Raw genomic sequence first — 18,391 nt, 5'->3', positions numbered from 1 at the left:
TTCTCCCTTAATCTAGCTACCACTGCCACACCTCCTGAAGGAATAAGCCTCCAGCAGGGTATTCCCTGCATCTCCCTTAACTGCCCCAGCCCCTGCCCTCATCCCGCCAAGCTGAGACTTCTAAGCAGCACCTTCAGGGAGATCTCATTCTGTGCACTCCCTGTACCCTACACATAACAGAGATTAGGCAAACTGTGAGGCAAACTTCTGTCTGCTCCTACGGTTCAGTTTAAATTGTAATGCGCTCCGCTGACAGTCCTCAGCATTTATAGTGTGAAATCGAGCTAATTCTCTAGTTTTCTAGCCTTCTCCGGGAAAGTTAGCACTTAGTATGTGAAATTTTGCCTTGTTAACAAGTTAGAAGGAACAGCGATTGAGCCAACTTCAGACTGTTAGGTTAATCTTTACCAGTCCACCCTTGGACTGTGTCCCAGGAATAGGGAGGGATTAAGAAGAGATACAAACATTTGTTTCCATATATGATGTCACATCCTGGAGGCCAAGAATCCCCGCTTTTCGATCACAGTTGCACCAGCCCTGCTGCGGCCCCATCTGCAGCCAGCCGCTGAGATCTAGGCAGGCAGGGTTGCCACAAGACCGTCGCTGCCGCCACTGGCCATCTCCAACTTGCGGAGATAGGGCCCGGCGAAGCGGGAGGGTCACGTAAGCGCCCTGGACCGGCACCACCGAGAGGAAACCTCCGGGCTTCCTAGAGCGGACGGTGGGCTCCCGCCGTCCTTCCGGCTCGGCGCTGGCTGGGGGAGCCCGCCCTCCGGCGGGAGGGTGGACCGTTGTGCTAATCGTCCGCAGGGGTGATCCCGGCCTCGGAGGCGAGGTGGCTCGGCGCGTTCGTGGTCTTGGCTGGCTTGAGAGCCTTGACCTGGAAGAGCCTGGCCGAAGAGGCCCGCGCCCCTGCCCGCGGTGACGGGTTCGTTCGTCTTCCTCCGAAGGGCTTTCTGTGCCCGCCTTCTTCGTTGGCGGCTGGAGATGTCGGCGTTGCCTGCTTCCCGCCGCTCCGAGCGGGCGTGCGCCCAGCATCACCCACCGGTCCACTTGAGCATCTCTTTTTCCTGTTTTGACCCGCTGCCAAGCCTCCACCAGCATTTTGTGCTGTAGCCCCTCTCGGTCCAGGCGCCCCCTTTCTTTCCAGAGGAGACCTCTCTTGGTCATCGTGTCAAAGTGTCCAGGGTGAACTGAACTCAGCTTCGACTTGTACAGAGGTGACCCGGTCTTTGAAAGGGAGAATGAGAGAGTAGAGAGGGGGCGAGTGGAGACTCAGTAAAGCAGGGAAGTCAAGTGAAACCCGTCTGGGTTTGCTAACTGGCGCTTATGGAAGTTAGGCTCCTACCCCCTCCCACAGAGACTGGGAGACAGAGGCCCTATCTTCAGGAGTTGGGTGGAACAAGCACTATATTCTTTAGACAACCTTGAATTTTCTCAAGCAGACCCTCTAAGAGGGAGTAGGGTCATCCTAGGGATGTGGCCTTGAACTGTTAGAGATGATGTTAATGTCTTGTTCATGTCTTCATAGGCCAGGGTTTGAAGGCCTAGCGGAGAAGGGGCTCAGGGGAGCCTGCCAAGAGTCTGGTCAAGGACAGAATCTTTGTCACTGGTCAGGGTCACAGGACATATTCAGTAAAAATTTTCTGTTCCAACCCAAGCAGTCACTGAGGCCAGGATTCTCCTCTAGCCGAGACTCAGTTCTGGATAATGTAGTGTTGTGGCATATTTTGAGAAGCCTTGTGCCTTGCCAGCAAGTGGATGGAGCAGTTATAACTCTGTGGGTGAGGGGAGGGGCCGGGCTGCCATGGAGTGGTAGGGCAGTCATTGTCCTAAGAGTTAAGGGAGCCCAGGGATGGTGGTGAGAGATGTGAAGGGGAGTAATGCACGTACGGGCTGCGAGAGAGGGGCAGTTTCCCTTGGAGCTCTTTTCTCCTTAGATCTGAGACTCTTCCTCTTCCCAAATCAGAGAGCAGTGCCGGAAGCCAGGGGACGGCAGCCATGCTTCAGACAGCGTGGTCCCAGGTGAGCCGGCTTCCTGACAGCTTTTCTTAGATCAGCTCTCAGAGAAGTCTATGCCAGACTCGGGCCTGACTTGGGTTCCCCTTTGCCAGGCAGCTGTGGACGTGTGTCTATGCGGGTGAGGGTGTGTTTGGGGAAAAGTGGTTTGAGGTGAGATGAGATTATCCCCAGTGGGAGTTACCTTTGTCTACAGAGAGGACATGATTTTCAGAAGATCCATTTAATTGCATGCGTTGGAAGCACTGCCAGTAAAATTTTCTGGGAGCTACAAATCCACATCAGTTTCTACAGATGAAGTCTACCAAGAGGCAGGTCTCCTGTGCCAGTAGTTTGCAACTGTCCTTGGAGGCCATGGAACTTAGAAGAATTTGGAAGACACCCTGGGGATGCTAGATGAGTAGAGCATGAATCTAGGAGGGGCAGGAGGAGGACTGCAAAACCAATGACATTAGGCAGTTCCGACAATTATTGGGGAAATAAAGGAGGACTGAGTAGTGCAGCAGAGGCTGTGGGGTGTGGAGCCAGAGAATTCTGTGTCATGTTTCCATGGTGTTTAAAATGCTTCCCAGCTCCCAGGAGAAACTGCACGGGTATTGGTTAATGGGCTTTTCTAGCTGTGTGGCCTCGGATTACTTCTAAACCTCTTTGGCTTCAGTTTCCTCAGTTGTAAAATGAGGAACGTAACAGTACCAGTCTCAGAAGTGAAAATGAAAAGTGATGATGCTTACAGAGCCTTAGCACAGTTTCTAGCACCTATTAAGCTCCCATAAATCTTAGCTATTATATAAAGACTATTTAAGTGACTAGTGCAAGGAAGTTTAATTAATGAATATGAATTGATTGCAACAAAGTAATACATTTGTTTACTGTATTTAAAAAAATATTAGTTCTTCCTTTTGGATTGCGGTTGCTGTCTAGATGATTCTGTTTGGTTTCAATATCTATTTATATGTGTAGTTACAAAAGGGACTGGGCTGGAGCAATGTGCAGCAGATGCCTAAGTGCAGGAGACTGGTTACATGGTGCGTGAAAGGCCCCCATCATTGGGCATTTGAGACAGCAGAGGAAAGTCTCTGGATACTGTAGCACATGTGGTCACAGAAGAGAAGCCATTCCTTTTACTGTGCAGGCCCTCTGTCATGTAGTTGAACTAATTGAAGATGCCTTTGTAATTAAAACCTTTCTGGGTAGAAGCACTGAATTTCTCCAGGTTGGGCCTGGAACACACATCCGGGTATATGGTGGGAAAGGGCTCTAAGGCTAAATGTTAATAGCTGTTTCCCTACACTGTGTCACACATTGGAGCCCAAGCAGCACTTGTATCTCTATAAACAGCACAAACTTGTAAGCACTTATTACGTGCCAGGCACTACTGTAAACACTTTGTCAGTCCATGAATTCATTTAATTATTATCCTTCAACAGCCCTTTGTGGTTGGTACCTCCATCATACCCATTTAACAATGAAACAGGCAAGGCAACTTGCTGCTGGTCCCACAGCTAGTAAGTGGTACAGCGGCCAGGTTTTTGGACCAGGTGCTCTATGCTCTCAACCCATACACATCTGGCGGTTGAAGTGATGGGCTCCACTCTTGCAATTTCCAATCCTCGCACATTGGTGTAGCCACAGAACCCAGGCCTCTTGGGCATATGTGGAGCAATGGTCCCCTCAGTACCTGGAAGGGCAACCAGAAGTACTGAACGCCAGAGAACCCTGGGTAATTCCCAGGATTGAAACCATTCTGTGGCTTGAGCCAGCCGGCCTACATCCCCCGGAGGAGCTACCGAATGGGGGCGCTGCGGGACCCGAGCCTCCGGCCAGCAGCTCTGTCCTTTGCCATCTCCCAAAGTAGGGGCTGGACGGCTGCGGCTGCGATAGGGAACCACAGAGATGGGAAACTTCCCAGGTTCCTAGAGAGGAGGGGAGACGGTTACCGCACTTGCCGCTGAACCTGTTGGAAGCTTTCCCAGAGGCTGGCTGCAGTCCCATGCTTTCTCTTCGCTTGCACTGTGTGGGGTTAGTGGCTTCCTGGGATGCGGGTGCCGGTGTCCGGGTAACAGATTCCCTTTCCCCGGGTGTAGTACCGGGTTCTCCAAACCCTTTGCCTTTGTGGTGAGGGGGTAGCGGAATGGAAAGGGGCCGAGGCGGACAGAGGTATTTGCAGGGTGCGAGGCAGCATCACTCTTACCCGTACCTCTGTATTTTCCTTTCAGTGTCACATCTCAGGACCTGGAGGGCAGTGTGCGAAGCAGAGACGCCTGCCATGCTCCAGATCACCTGGCGCCCAGTGAGCGAGCATCCTTTCAGCCTCTGTGGCTCCCCTTCCCTGCCCTCTCACCCTTTTGATGTCAAAAGAGCAGGTGTCAGCTCTGCAGCCAGATCCAGGTCCAGGCCTGTGGCTTCCGTTGTGCATCTGTCATTGTCGGGTGTGTTTGGGGGAAGGGGAGGAGTTAAGGGGAGTGGAGAAATGAGAATTCCCAAACTAAGACATAATCAAGATGGAAAAAACAAGTGAGTGTGGGGGATTGATTGGGATAGATTTGGCAGTTTGGGCTGAAAAATGGAAATGCACTAAAAAGTGGAAATCTGCATCACAGCATACAAGGAAGACCCTTTTCACTTCTGTCCACAAGATTGAAAAAGTCTTTGCTTGGATAGAGCAATTCTAGTAGTGTTTTTGTAGAATCCCAGGGCTCACCTCTCTGCTTCCCATCTCTCAGGAATTGCTGTCCTTCATTGCCTCATACCCAGTATCTTGAAAACCATTGTTTTATGTAACTTGTCTTATTTTGGTTCAGGCAGGAGGATAAATCTGTTCCCTTTGACTCCATCTAGATAAGAAGTGCACGTTTTTCCTCAGCATTTAAAAAACATGACTCCTTTTACTTTGCCATCTCGACTCCCAAGTCTTCATGTGTGTGTTGTTTTCCTTCTCTGAAAGCCTTTAGGATCTTTTTTTAAGTCTCTTTTTCTGAGGCTTCTCAGTGATGTGCTTTTGTGTAGGTATTTTTCATTCATTCCCTATATACTCTGGGGGTCCTCTCTCCTCCCTGGTGCTTTGAAACAGAATGTGTTACCAAGTTATAAATCAACTATACTTCAATCAGAAAACAAAAAAAAAACCCAAAACAAAAAACAAACTTCCTTTTAAATAAATAAAAACTCAAAGAAAAAAGAATATTTTACCAAGTTACAAAAAAGCAGTTCACACTTTAAAAATATCCAGAGCTCATCCTTTGTTCCGTGGTGTGAATCAGGCTCCTTTTTGTTTGCTTCCTCCCGCACCAGCAGTTAAGATTCAGCTTTCCCTTCTCTTCTGTGTCAGTTACCATTTATCCTTTCTCTGCCTTTCAAAATTCTGTTAATACCTCTAGTCTGATTTGACTCTTCTCCTGTTGGGCCTTTGTGTTCCAGTGACCTTAGCGGGATTAGGGAGGGAGTAGAGATCCGTACAAAAGTTCTGTGGGCTGTGTTTATACAGATTTCCCCTGTGCATGTTCACACAAAACCCACGTAGGGGAGAGGAGCCAGAGGGACCCATAGGCACACGGAGCAGGACACAGCAGAGTCGACACAGAGATCAGCAGGTGAAGGAAGGGCTGTTCGCTGGGGATGACCACAAGGGATGCAGTGAGTCTAGGGCTCCCCTATTGATGAGGGCAATGCTGGCTGAGGGCTGGCCCCTGCGGAGAGGGGTGTAGGGGGCTTGAGCACTGGACAGCTGTCCTCGGCAATAACACCAGCCCCAGTGAGTCTCTGCCCTTTACTTAGGCTCCTCTGCCCTCACACAGGGCTGGAGCAAGAACCTCTTGTTTCAGGAGCCAGTGACCTTTGAGGATGTGACTGTGTACTTCACCCAGAATGAATGGGTCATCCTGGATCCTGTGCAGAGGGCCTTGTACAGGGAGGTGATGCTGGAGAATTATGCAAATGTGACTTCCCTGGGTGAGATTTCTTTTCTCCCTGCTCTTCTCTGCCTCTGCCCTTTGAGCATCCTGCCTTCTTTCTTCCTTTGACTTTGTGGGGTCTCTAATAACCCTTGTGGGCAGTTGCTCTGGAGGCTGAGCTCCCCAGAGGCTACTGGGTTGGGAGAGCCCTGGGTTCCCAGGTTTTGAAATCACTATCCTCTAACCCTGGGAGGGACTCTGCCCCATGCATAGAGGGAAATGAAGAGCTGTCAGGAGCTCACCAGAGCCTTTGCCTCCGTCTTCAAGTTCTCTGAATATTTGGAACTTGAGTAGAGGATTATTCCAAGACTCTGTCCTGCTTTGTGGGAATTTTCTGTCCTCTAAGATGCACAGGCTGACTTCACTTTGTTTCTCCTCACCTGGCTCACTGGAGAAAAAGAGGGCTGAGAGGTGACCTTGCTGCATGATTCCCTCTACCTTTGTTTTCCTGTTTCTTTCTCCCTGGGCAGCTTTTTCGTTCACCAGACCTGTTCTGGTCTCTCAGCTGGAGTGAGGGGAACTGCCATGGGGCCTCGATCCCTGGGAACCCGTGGGCAGGGAGGCCCTCAGAGGAGTCTGTCCAGGTGAGTATGAGACCCTACCTTTTTTTGTGTAGCCTGCTTTCTTGTTTTCACATTTTAATATGCACAGTGTTTCTTCTCTTGTGAGACTGTTTTCATTCCTCTGGAATCGTTACATGTGGTGTTCTGCATTTATAGTGGTTGCCTCCCTCAAGTGAGGAAGGGCCCTTCTCTTCCAAGAAGGGTGTGGCTGCAAGATTTCTTTGCGTGTTCACATTTGCCTCTCCACCTCACTGCCAAGGGACACTGTCTGAGCAGCTCTTATCATCCCTGTTATGTGGAAACATTTTATTTTTCCATCAGTTTGTTTTTGCAAAGATGAGGATGTCAGCCACCTTATGAGGAAAATAGACTTCTGGGGGCCTGTCTGGCAATCTACGTATGCATAGGGTACATTATTTGTATGGGAAATTGAAGTATGTGTTCCCAAACACTAACTTAACAAATATTAAAAATTTATTTTTATAATGGAAATTTTCACACATATGTAGACACCAGCCAAATGCACCCAGTGTACCCCTCACCTCAACAGTCCACCTATATCCTGCCGTTCTTGTTTCATCTTCCCTCCATGGACGCTTAAAAATATATGGATACCTCCCTGGTGATCCAGTGGGTAAGACTCTGCACTCCCAATGCAGGGGGCCTCGGTTAGACCCCTGGTCGGGGAACTAGATCCCACATGCATGCCGCAATTAAGAGTCCGCATGCCGCAACTAAGAAGTCTGCATGACGCAATGAAGATCCCCCGTGCCGCAACTAAGACCCAGTGCTGCCTAAATAAATAAATATTTAAAAAAATATATATATATATATGTATTTTTTAATAGATGAACTTTTGAAGCAAAACTTGTAAATGAAAGGTGAATGGCTTCCTCATTTTGAGAGGTATTGATATGAGAATTAGAAATAACAACATAGTATATATATATATATATGTATATATATATATATATATTTTGCCTTTGTTATTCTGCTTCACCCATTCTCTGCCTGTTAAAATTTCCTGTGCTCTTCAGACTCTTTACAGAAAATGTCCATTAATAATGCACATCGCAGGACAACAATTATTGTCCATTAATAATTCCCTCGTGGTCCAGTGGCTAAGACTCCGTGCTCCCAATGCAGGGGGCCTGGGTTTGATCCCTTCTCAGGGAACTAGATCCCACATGCCGCAACTAAGAGTTTGCATGCCACAACTAAACATCCCGCATGCTGCAACTAAAAGATCTCGCATGCCGCAACCAAGATCCCACGTGCCACAACTAAGACCCGGTGCTGCCAAATAAATATTAAAAAAAAATAATGCACATCGCTCCCCACCGCCTCCCCGCTCCAGCCTTGTGTGGTTTTCTGGATATGACCCCAAGACTTCAGGTTGTCTGGGTTAAAAAATATTTTCTAAACAGTTTGCTTGTAAACACATGAGGTTTTTCTCTGGCCCAGTGCTGATGATTATATTAGTTTTTCTTTTTTAGTTTAGGGTTTCACATTCCATATTGTTGTGTTAGACTGTATGTGCATCCTGTATAGAGTTTTAGGAAAAAGGACAACGATCGTTATGTGGTTGTTTCTAGAACTGAAGGGTCCTTGGAAGGGTTCTTCACATGTCCAGTGCTCTTTTCTTTTAGAGGCAAGCCTGCACGTCTTCCCCTTCCTTCTGTGGTGTTTGCCCTGCGTGGTCCCCTCAGCCACTGCATAGGAGCCTGCTGCTTTACTAGAGCCAACTTGATGACAGAGGTTGGGTCTCTCTCAAAGATTATGACATGGATAACATTTTAAAAAATAAGCAGCTCTTAAGGAATTTCAGCCCGTGGGACCTTTTGTGGGACTTGAGCTGTTCGACTGCCCCTTCTTCTCCACTCTCAGTGGTCTCTCACCTCGGGCTCTCCATTCATCACTTCTTTACATCTGCACTGATCCATCCGATCCACTTGGGAGACAGCAATTGGTCCTTCTGCCCTAGTGAACAGACTCTGCTGTTTTCCAATCTTCACGCTCTTTACGGGAATGCTCCTGGCCTTGCTGGCCTCCCTGGCCTCTTTCACAGAGTTCCACTTGTGGGGCTCTGCTGCGTGGTGGTCTTTGATCATTTGGTGTACATATTGGAAAATATCCCCTTACTCAGGGCAAATCAGAACCACTTGAACCTATTCCCTCTTTAGCATAAGTATTTTCTTTTTGTGATATTGGGGGCTGACACTTGTATTTTCTTTTTATGATATCAGGCGGGGAGACCAGAAATGACAAGGAAGAATCAACGCCAAAAGAACACATTTCCAAAGAAGCAGAGTCCCACGGACTGACATTAGGAGGTCTGCCAGGGAATGTTCCCCAGCACCTTGGCTTCAGGAGCCACCTAGAATAGCACAGCCACGGGATGGTGAAGAGGACAAAGTCAAAGAGGAGAGATTTCACAGATGGGTCAACCAGGCATCAGGAGGCCTGTGCTGTGGAGAGCGGGGAGAAGTGTGAGAAACTGGGAAAATACATTAGTGTTAGCACACAACTCACTACAAATCAGACAATTTCTAGCGGTCAGCTATCTTATAAGTGTGGAAAATGTGACAGATGCTTCATTCGGATGGCAGACTTCCACAGACATCAGAGATGTCACACTGGTGAAAAGTCTTTTGAATGCAAAGAATGCGGAAAATACTTCAGATATAATTCCTTACTTATCCGGCATCAGGTAATCCACACTGGGAAGAAACCATTTAAATGCAAAGAATGTGGGAAAGGTCTCAGTTCAGACATGGCCTTGATTCAGCATCAGAGAATCCACACTGGAGAAAAGCCTTATGAGTGTCGGGAGTGCGGCAAGGCCTTCAGCTGCAGCCCCGTCTTCCTCCAGCACCAGAGGTTCCACACTGGAGAGAAGCTCCATGAGTGCGACGAATGTTGGAAAACTTCCAGCTGTTAGCTCAAGTTTCATCCTCCATCAGTGAATGCACACTGGGGAGAAACCCTGTGAATGTAAGGAGTGTGGGAAATGATTAAGCTCCAACATAGCCCTGACTCAGCATCAGCGGATCCACACTGGGGAGAAACCTTTTGAATGTAAGGAGTGTGGGAAGGCGTTCAATCAGAAAATCACCCTGGTTCAGCATGAGCATGGCCACACTGGTGAGAAACCTTATGAGTGTAAGGTGTGTGGGAAAACCTTTAGCTGGTGTGGAAGGTTCATCCTACATCAGAAACTCCACGTGCAGAAGACATCTGTCCAAGAGTAGCACTCTCCACAGCTAGGCTCACAGTGCCTCTTCTTGTTTCTCCCCATCTTCATGCTTTTGATCAGTGTCATCACTGCATTTTCTGAACTGTGCTAATTCTATTTATTTATTTATTTATTTATTTATATATTTATGGCTGCATGGGGTCTTAATTGCAGCATGCAGGATCTTTCGTTGTGTCGCACCAGCTTCTCTCTAGTTGTGGCATGGGCTCCAGAGTGTGCGGGCTCATTAGTTGTAGCTCACAGGCTTAGTTGCCCTGTGGCATGTGGGATCTTTGTTCCCTGACCAGGGATCGAACCCGCTTCCCCTGTGTTGGAAGGTGGATTCCTAACCACTGGACCACCAGGGAAGTCCCTAACTGTGCTAATTCTTAAACATCTGCTGCTTCTCTCTGCATAACTGCAACGCGTGCTCCTCTGGCCTGTCCAACTAAGATGTTTAATTCAGACTCTCAGCTTCCATCATGAAACTTTCCTCAGGTTCTCTTAACCCCTGTTTCCCCAAGATGAACTCTCTTTACAGTTAGAAAAGACAAGAAACAAACCCCCAAACTTAAAAACATCAAAGGAAGTTTTCCAGATTGAAAGGATACACCGAGTGCCCAGCAAGATGGATTGGGGGGAAACCTACATCAAAGACCATCACTGTGAACGATCAAAGCACCAGGTTTAAAGAGAAGATGTTAAAACGTTTCTAGAGAGGGAAAACAAAAGATCAGGAGTAAGAATAGCATTGGATTTCTCAACAGCAACCTTGACAGTTAGATGACAATGGTGTATGCCTTTGACATTCTAAGGGAAATGATTTCCGCCAGAATTTTATACCCTCAAGTGTGGTTATAGAATAAAGACATTTCAGACCTTGTACCTCTTAAAATTTTATCTCCCCTGCATCCTTTCTCAGATGTGCAACCCTAAACAAGTGTTAAGAAAAGGCAAGTTATGTGGACCCTTTATTAAAATCTGTATATTGGAAGTCTCTTAAACACAAAAACAGAGGGGCCCTGTCTGTGTGGAGCCATCTGCATCTTGGAAGGACAGTCCTAATAGGGTGCAGACTTCCAGAGACCTACCTTGGGTACAGTGCCCACCCTCACTACTTCTGACTCTGCAGTGACTCTTTGCTACTCAGTTGTAGTCTATGCCTTTGCAAAAATGGGGTGTTTGTACCCTTTGAATGAGATGCAAGGCCCTATTTGTCTTAAATTTGACCATCTCATTACTGTTCCAAGTGACCACCCATCAGCAAACATTCCCTTGCAATTTCATCTGGTTATTTTTTATGATCTGGAAGAAGCCACCATTATTTTCTGTTACCTGCGGTTACAAGAGAAGTAAATATGTTCTGTTGTAGCATCCACTCGTGCAGACAGCTTGACTTTGCCCACTGCAGGAAGCGGAGGGCAGTGGTTAATCATTCGGAGCCAGGCCAACTTTGGTATGAACCCAGGCGTGTGACCTTGGTTAAGTTACGGAAACTGCGCTAATTTCCTTATCTGTAAAATAGGGATGACCGTCTACCTCACAGGATCGTGCTGAGGATTAACTGCATTAATACACATAGAAGTAGTTAGAACAGTGACTGGAGCGTAATAAACAAAAGTGTTATTATCATAATGTTGTTGATAAGTTTTGACTTATGTATATACCAGTGAAACAATCACCACAATCAAGATAATAAACATAGCCATAACACCCGAAACTTCTCTTATGCCCGTTTGTAATTCCTCCCTCTTGGCTCTCCCCAAGCAAACACTGATCTGCTTTCTGTCACTGTGGGGGTTTTTTGTTCCTGTTTTTTGTTTTGTCTGTGCCTTGCGGCTTGTGGGATCTTAGTTCCACGACCAGGGATTGAACTTGGGCCCTTGGCAGTGAAAGCATGGAGTCCTAACCACCAGACATCCAGGGAATTCCTTCTGTCACTTTGGATTAGCTTTCCTTTTCTAGGATTTTATACAAATGTTAACATCTTGTATGTATTCTTTTTGGTCTGGTGTCTTTCTCAGCATAACTTTTTTTTTTTTTTTTTGCCAAATCCTAACCACTAGACCTTAAGGGAACTCCACTCAGTATAATTATTTTGAGATTCATCCATGTTGCATAATATCAGTGGTTCATTCCTTCCTATTGCTGAGTAGTATTCTACTATTGATATACCACCATCTATTTGTCTGTTCACCTCTTGATGGGCATTTGGGTTATTTCCAGTTTTGGGCTATTACAAATAAAGCTGCTGTGAACATTTGTGTTCAAGTCTTTGTAAGGATGTACACTTTTATTTCTCTTAGGTAAACACCAGAAGTGGAACGGCTGAGTCATAAGGTATGTGTATATTTAACTTTTTAAGTATCTTCAGATTGTTTTACCAAGAAGTTGTGCCACTTTACCTTCCTACCAGCATTGTGTGAGAGTTCCATTTCTAATACATCTTTGCCTACACTTGAGATTGTTAGCATTTTTAATTTTAGCTATTATAATAAGTGTGTAATGCTATCTCATTAAGGTTTTAATTTGCTTTCCTTAATGACTATTGATGTTGAGCATGTTTTCATGTGCTTATTTGCCTTCCATTTTGTCTTCTTTGGTAAAGTCTCTGTTTATATGTTTTGCCTATGTTTTTACTGGCTTTTCTTTTTATTGATCTTTGAGAGGTTTTTATATATTATAGATACAGGTCCTTTTTCATATATGTGATTTCCAAACATTTTCTTCCAGCCTGTGGTCTGTCTTTTCATTCTCTTAACAATATCTTTTGAAGAGCAGAAGCTTTTGATATTGATGAGGTCTAATTTATCAGTTTGTTCCTTTATGGATTGTGCTTTTAGTGGCATTTTTAAGAAATCTTTGCCTTGCCCAATTTTACAAAGGCTTTTTCCTATTTTTCCTTCTAGGAGTTTTACAGTTTTAGATTTTACATTTAGTTCTGTCATCTATTTTCAATTAAACTTTGTATAGGGCATGAGGTATGGATCCAAGTTCCTTCCTCCCTCTCTCTCACGCTCCCTTCCTTTCCAGCACCATTGTCCATATATGTGTGGGTCTAGTTCTAGATTCTGTTCTGTTCCTGTTTGTTGATCTGTTTGTCCATCTTGTTGCCATTAACACACTGCATTAATTACTATAGTTTTTCTAAGTATCAAAGTCATACATTGTTAGTCCTCCTACTTTGTTTTCTGTTGTTTTGGCATTTCCAGGTCCTTTGCATTTCCATATGAATGTTAGAATCAGTTTGTCAATTTCTACAAAATATATCCTGGGATTTTGATTGAGATTGTATTGAATCTATAGATCAATTTTGGTATAATTGACATCTTAATTATATAGACTCTTTTGATTTGTGAACATGGTAAATCTCTCCATTTATTTAGATTTTTATTAATTTCAACAATATCTTGTAATTTTTACTGTATAGTAAGTAACTCCTGGGATAGAGTCATGTATACAGATATCTAGGGTCATTCTGTCTTCTAGCAGTGGGAGGCCAATTTCCCCTTTTAGCTCTGAAGTGCTTGGTGAGTAGGAACCATATATATGGAACTGTGTTCAGTAGACCTATCAGTGGTCAAAGAAAAAGTCTGTTCATGTTGGCAACCACACTGGCAAGAAGTGGTCACTAAAGTAAGGCTACTGTTGACCCATTGATTTTCAGAAGCATCGTCACTGTAGTGAGGCATTTGCTAATTAGCTGTTGTCCAGTGGGTAGGACTGTCATTGATTGGCTAGCTTTCAAGGGCATTTGTCACTGAATGGCTCATGTTCTGAAGATTGGGGCTGCCATTGATTTGATAACTCTCAAGCATAGTTGCAGGGGTCACCAAAGTGAGACTGTCACTGTCATTGGCTGTCTTAAGGGCAATTACTCGTTCATGGCTTGGAACTTTGGTCAAAGAACAGTCTTTTCGTTTCTTGAATCTGAAAAACAGTCCTTTTAATGTTGCAATTCTCAGCCGCCGCTCCCCCACCCCCCCCTTTCCTCAGACAAACCTGCCGGAGAGACTGTGAGGGATTATCCAGATCTTCATTTGTGGAGGTATGATTGTTTTTTTAGCCAGTGTTGAAATTTAAGTTACTTGCCAGTTAACTAGGCGGAATAGCTGTCAACTACAGAATTTTTGTACCCTATTGAAAAAAGCTAAACACAGGACATTTAGGGCATCCTGCCAAAGTCAATACAGGACAAAATCATTTAATATAGGACTTGTATATACAGGATGCCTGGCAACCTTAGTCACTGTTATTTTGGTTGTTAAATGAATCTGCCCTAAAAGGTCCCACACACGCCTAGGTCCTAGGAAGGGAGAGGGCCTTAAAAAGGTAGATGGGGGCTTCCCTGGTGGCGCAGTGGTTGAGAGTCCGCCTGCCGATGCAGGGGACACGGGTTCATGCCCCGGTGTGGGAAGATCCCACATGCCGCGGAGCGGCTAGGCCCGTGAGCCATGGCCGGTGAGCCTACGCGTCCGGAGCCTGTGCTCCGCAACGGGAAAGGCCACAACAGTGAGAGGCCCGCGTACCGAGGAAAAAAAAAAAAAAAAAAGGTAGATGGGAACCATGGTTCTCCTAACGGCTGCCCAGCCTAGAACCCAAGCAGGATGCCTGGCGTGGGCCTCTAGGAGATGACACAACAGAAGCCATTCTCCCCACACCTGCACAGCCCAGGCTCCAGGTGACCCAGGGAATAAAGGCGGCCGACAGCTGATGGGGCAGTCGGTTAACTGGGGCCCCACCTAGGTCTAGAGGCCGAGATCTGAGTAGAACAAGGTGGCATCAGCGCCCTCACAGCCCGCCCTCAGTCGGCTCAGAGGTTGAAGCACAGGGGCGGAGGCACCCGCAGCTAGCACAGCGGTGCGGCGCCCGCAAACGACGTCACGGGCAAGAGCCCGCCCTTATTCCCGCCCCCTAAGGTCACGTGAGGCCGCGCCGCGGGGACCACCGAGATGGGCCGCTTCCGGAAGGCCTAGAGGGGCGTTCGACGCCCGTGCTCGGTTCCGTATCGGCATTCGGAGACTCACCTCTTGGGGTTTTGAGGGGAACAGGCTTGGTTCAGGCGAGTTCTTCCTGCTAGTCTCGTCCGGCGCCAGCTTCCTCGCTTTCCTTAGCGATTCGTCAGCACTCCGCCCCTGAACTCGCCTCTCTGACCCGGTGCTCGGGTGTCTGGGCCTCGCAGAAGCCGCCGAGGTGGCTGCGGGGCCTCCTAGAGCCCTGGTCAAGTCTCTTGCCCACCGAGGCGTGATCCTCTTTTTTGTCCTAAAGAAGTTGGCCCAACTGCCTCCTGTGCCCGGTACCGAAGTTTCTGATATTTGGGGTCTCCTGCTTCCTTGGGTGGAGAACCCGTTGGGGTCTCCTGTCATCATCACCCACTGGAACACTTGAGTATTTTAGCTCAATCCAGATCCAGCTACCCCTGTCTCCCTTCTCCAAAGGCACCCTTTTTGGGGTCAATGTCATGGTTCCTCTAAGCGCTTTTTTAGGTTTTTGTTTGTTCAGACCCAGCACTGTAGGGACGGGATTCGTCTTGGATCCCTAGGTCCGCTCAATGTGAAAGGGCCCTGGAACGCTCTTGGTTAGAGCAGGCAGGTGGTGGATTGTCCCGAGGACCAGGCAGTGCAATTTATGAGGGTTTGGGGCGATCAGCCAGAGCAGGGCTGATAGAGCCTCCTGCCAGTGCTCGAAAGGAAAAGACGGAAGACTGTAGGCGGCTGTGGGTGACGTAGCACAGGGACTATTGCACTCATGGCTCTTCTTCTCTTAGCTTTTAAGGTTCTTGCTCTTCCAAACCCAGAAGACAGTGCACGGAGCCAGGGAACATCAGCCATGCTCCAAACCACTTGGCCTCAGGTGAGCTGAGCTTCTTTTCAGTCTTTTAAAAATCACATTAGCTATCAGGTAATCAGGAAAGGACCAAGAAGGCCTAACTTGGCCAGGCTATGGTTTCCCTCTTGAGTCCATCCCAAGGGCTATGGTTGTAAATACGTGGTGGAGGAAATAAGAGTCTTGTGTGTACAGAGTGATGAGTTTGGATGAATAGGTTTAAGTGGAAAAAGGGGGACCCAAGCCAAGGAATTCCCCCGAATGTGGAAATCCAGATCATGTTCTACAAATAAAAGTTGCTAGCACAGATATAGGAAACAGCCTTACCAAAGGGGAAATGAGTTGGGGTGGGGGATAAATTAGGAATGTGGGATTTAAAAAAAAAAAGGTTGCCTGCCGAGATCAGAGAAATTCTTTTTTTTTTTAAATAAATAAATAAATAATTTATTTTTGGCTGCGTTGGGTCATCGTTGCTGTGTGCGGGCTTTCTTTAGTCGCGTCGAGTGGGGGCTACTCTTCGTTGTGGTGCGCGGGCTTCTCATTGCGGTGGCCTCTCTTGTTGCGAAGCGTGGGCTCTAAGTGCGCGGGCTTCAGTAGTTGTGGCACGTGGGCTCAGTAGTTGTGGCTCACAGGCTCTAGAGCGCAGGCTCAGTAGTTGTGGCGCACGGGCTCAGCTGCTCCGCGACATGTGGGATCTTCCCAGACCAGGGCTCGAACCCGTGTCCCCTGCATTGGCAGGCGGATTCTTAACCACTGTGCCACCAGGGAAGCCCCAGAGAAATTCTTTATTGAATAGATTGCTCCACAAGTAGTAGATGTATCCCAGAGAGACCAGCATTGTTTTTTCCATATGTGCTTTCTAAATGCTAGGTGCATAGTACTGAATAATGCAGACAGGTTCCCTTTTCTCATGGAGGGTACTTTTACCAAAAACAAATAAGTTACCATAATTACCTGTTGCTAAAGTACAGTGCTTCGTAAAAGTGTGGTCCATAGGTGGGCAGCATCAGGATCACCTGGGTGCTCATTAGAATTGCAAATTGTTAGTCCCACTCTAGACTTGGAGTCAGATTGGTGAGGAGGGTAGGGTAAGTGGGGTCAGGAATCTGTTGTAACAAGCTCTCCAGGTGATTCTTAACGCACCTTCTCAAATTTGAGAAGCCCCAAGGAAGCTACCTTTGAAGGTAGTGGTCAGGGAAGCCCTCATGGAAGTGGTCACATGACATTGAGACCTCAAGGATGAGGTAGAAATAGTCTTGGAAACTACTGGAGAAAGAAGTAAAGAAGAACTTTCCAGAGAGGACAGCAAATGCATCGGCCCTGGGCTGGGAGAGAAAGCTGGGTGTACTCTGGAGACAGGGAGAGGTCAGAGGAAGTAGTTCATTGTGAGGTGGGACAGCTAGGCACATGGCTTGGAGGTCACTGTGAAGATTTTGGTTTGTATTCTGGGTTCAGTAGGAAGACACTAAAGGATTTTAAGCAGGGGAGTTGAAAGGGATGGATTTATATATTAAAAAGGTTTTCAGCCTGTAGTGGTGCATTGGTTGCAGAAGAGTGTGAGTCAGGATGATATTGCAGTCCAGGTAAGAGATTAAGTATTGCTCTCCCTGCCCCTTTCCCTTTCTTTTTTAGTAGACTTTATTTTTTTAGAGAAGTTTTAGGTTCATAGCAAAATTGAGCAAAAAGCACAGAGTCCCCATATGCTTCCTGGCTCCACACATGCAGAGCCTCCATCATTATCAGAGTGGTACATTAGTTACAACTGATGATCCTACATTGACACATCATAGTCACATAAAGTCCATAGCTTGCATTAGGGTTCACTGTTTTTTTTAGTAGATTTAGTTTATTTATGTAATTTATTCTTTGGCTGCGTTGGGCCTTCATTGCTGCACGCGGGCTTTCTCTAGTTGCAGCGAGCGGGGGCTACTCTTTGTTGCATTGCGAGGCCTTCTCATTGCAGTGGCTTCTCTTGTTTTGGAGCACAGGCTGTAGGAGCACAAGCTTCAGTAGTTGTGGCACACGGCCTTCAATAGTTGTGGCTCGTGGGCTCTAGAGTGCAGGCTCAGTGGTTGTGGCACACGGGCTTAGTTGCTCCACGGCATGCGAGATCTTCCTGGCCAGGGCTCGAACCCATGTCCCCTACTATTATTGTAGTATCATACAGAGCCTCTTCAAAGGCTCTAAAAATCCTCTGTGTTCTGCCCTCCCTTCCTGGCAACTATTGATCTTTTTGCCTTTTCCAGAATGTTGTGTAGTTGGTATCATACCTTTTCATTTTGGTTTTATTCATTTAGCAGTATTCATTTAAGGTCTTGTGTGACTTTTCATGGCTTGATAGCTTATTTCGTTTTAGTGCTGAGTAATATTCCATTGACTGTACCACAGTTTATTTCTCCATTCACCTACTGAAGGACATACTGGTTGCTTCCAAGTTTTGGTAATTATGAATAAAGCTGCTGTAAACATCCTTGTGCAGGTTTTTGTGTGGACGTAAGTTTTCAACTCATTGGGAAGATACCGAGGAGCATGATTGCTGGATCATATGGTAAGAGTATGTTTAGTTTTGTAAGAAGCTGTTAAACGTCTTCCAGAGTGGCCACACCAGTTTGTATTCCTGCCAGCAATGAATGAGCGTTTATGTTGCTCCACATCCTTGTCAGCATTTGGTATTGTCAGTGTCTTGGATTTTGGCCATTCTAATAGATGTGTAGTGGTATCTCATTGATTTAATTTGCATTTGCCTGAAGACATATGTTGTAGAGCAGGGGTCCCCAACCCTGAGGCCAAGGACCGGT

At 46.7% G+C, this 18,391-nt stretch overlaps 2 protein-coding genes across 9 annotated transcripts in view; both read left to right on the top strand.

Annotated features, from left to right (window-relative positions):
* Nucleotides 1-12,061, top strand: part of LOC109552019 (uncharacterized) — a 24,652-nt gene extending 12,591 nt beyond the window's left edge. The window contains 5 exon segments of the mRNA XM_073811054.1: nucleotides 4,236-4,309; nucleotides 5,841-5,967; nucleotides 6,440-6,553; nucleotides 8,779-9,470; nucleotides 9,472-12,061. Coding sequence (XP_073667155.1) covers nucleotides 4,236-4,309; nucleotides 5,841-5,967; nucleotides 6,440-6,553; nucleotides 8,779-9,470; nucleotides 9,472-9,783 — 1,319 coding nt within the window. The 3' untranslated portion in view covers nucleotides 9,784-12,061.
* ZNF621 (zinc finger protein 621) overlaps nucleotides 9,467-18,391 on the top strand; it is a 22,788-nt gene continuing 13,863 nt past the window's right edge. Inside the window, exons 1-5 of one of the 8 annotated variants that reach the window (XM_073811056.1) lie at nucleotides 9,540-9,676; nucleotides 12,074-12,107; nucleotides 13,764-13,815; nucleotides 14,687-14,829; nucleotides 15,535-15,620. In XM_073811056.1, the coding sequence (XP_073667157.1) occupies nucleotides 15,597-15,620 (24 nt within the window). In that variant the 5' untranslated portion in view covers nucleotides 9,540-9,676; nucleotides 12,074-12,107; nucleotides 13,764-13,815; nucleotides 14,687-14,829; nucleotides 15,535-15,596. Of the gene's footprint in view, nucleotides 9,677-12,073; nucleotides 12,108-13,763; nucleotides 13,816-14,686; nucleotides 15,621-18,072; nucleotides 18,142-18,391 lie in introns of those variants that run through there. The other 7 variants (XM_073811055.1, XM_073811059.1, XM_073811058.1 and 4 more) reach the window with 7 other exon arrangements.

This window comes from Tursiops truncatus, chromosome 10 (assembly GCF_011762595.2).
Source record: "Tursiops truncatus isolate mTurTru1 chromosome 10, mTurTru1.mat.Y, whole genome shotgun sequence".
NCBI lineage: Eukaryota > Metazoa > Chordata > Mammalia > Artiodactyla > Delphinidae > Tursiops > Tursiops truncatus.
The sequence above is the reverse complement of the archived record's forward strand: the minus strand, read 5'-3'. Positions and strand labels throughout refer to the sequence as shown.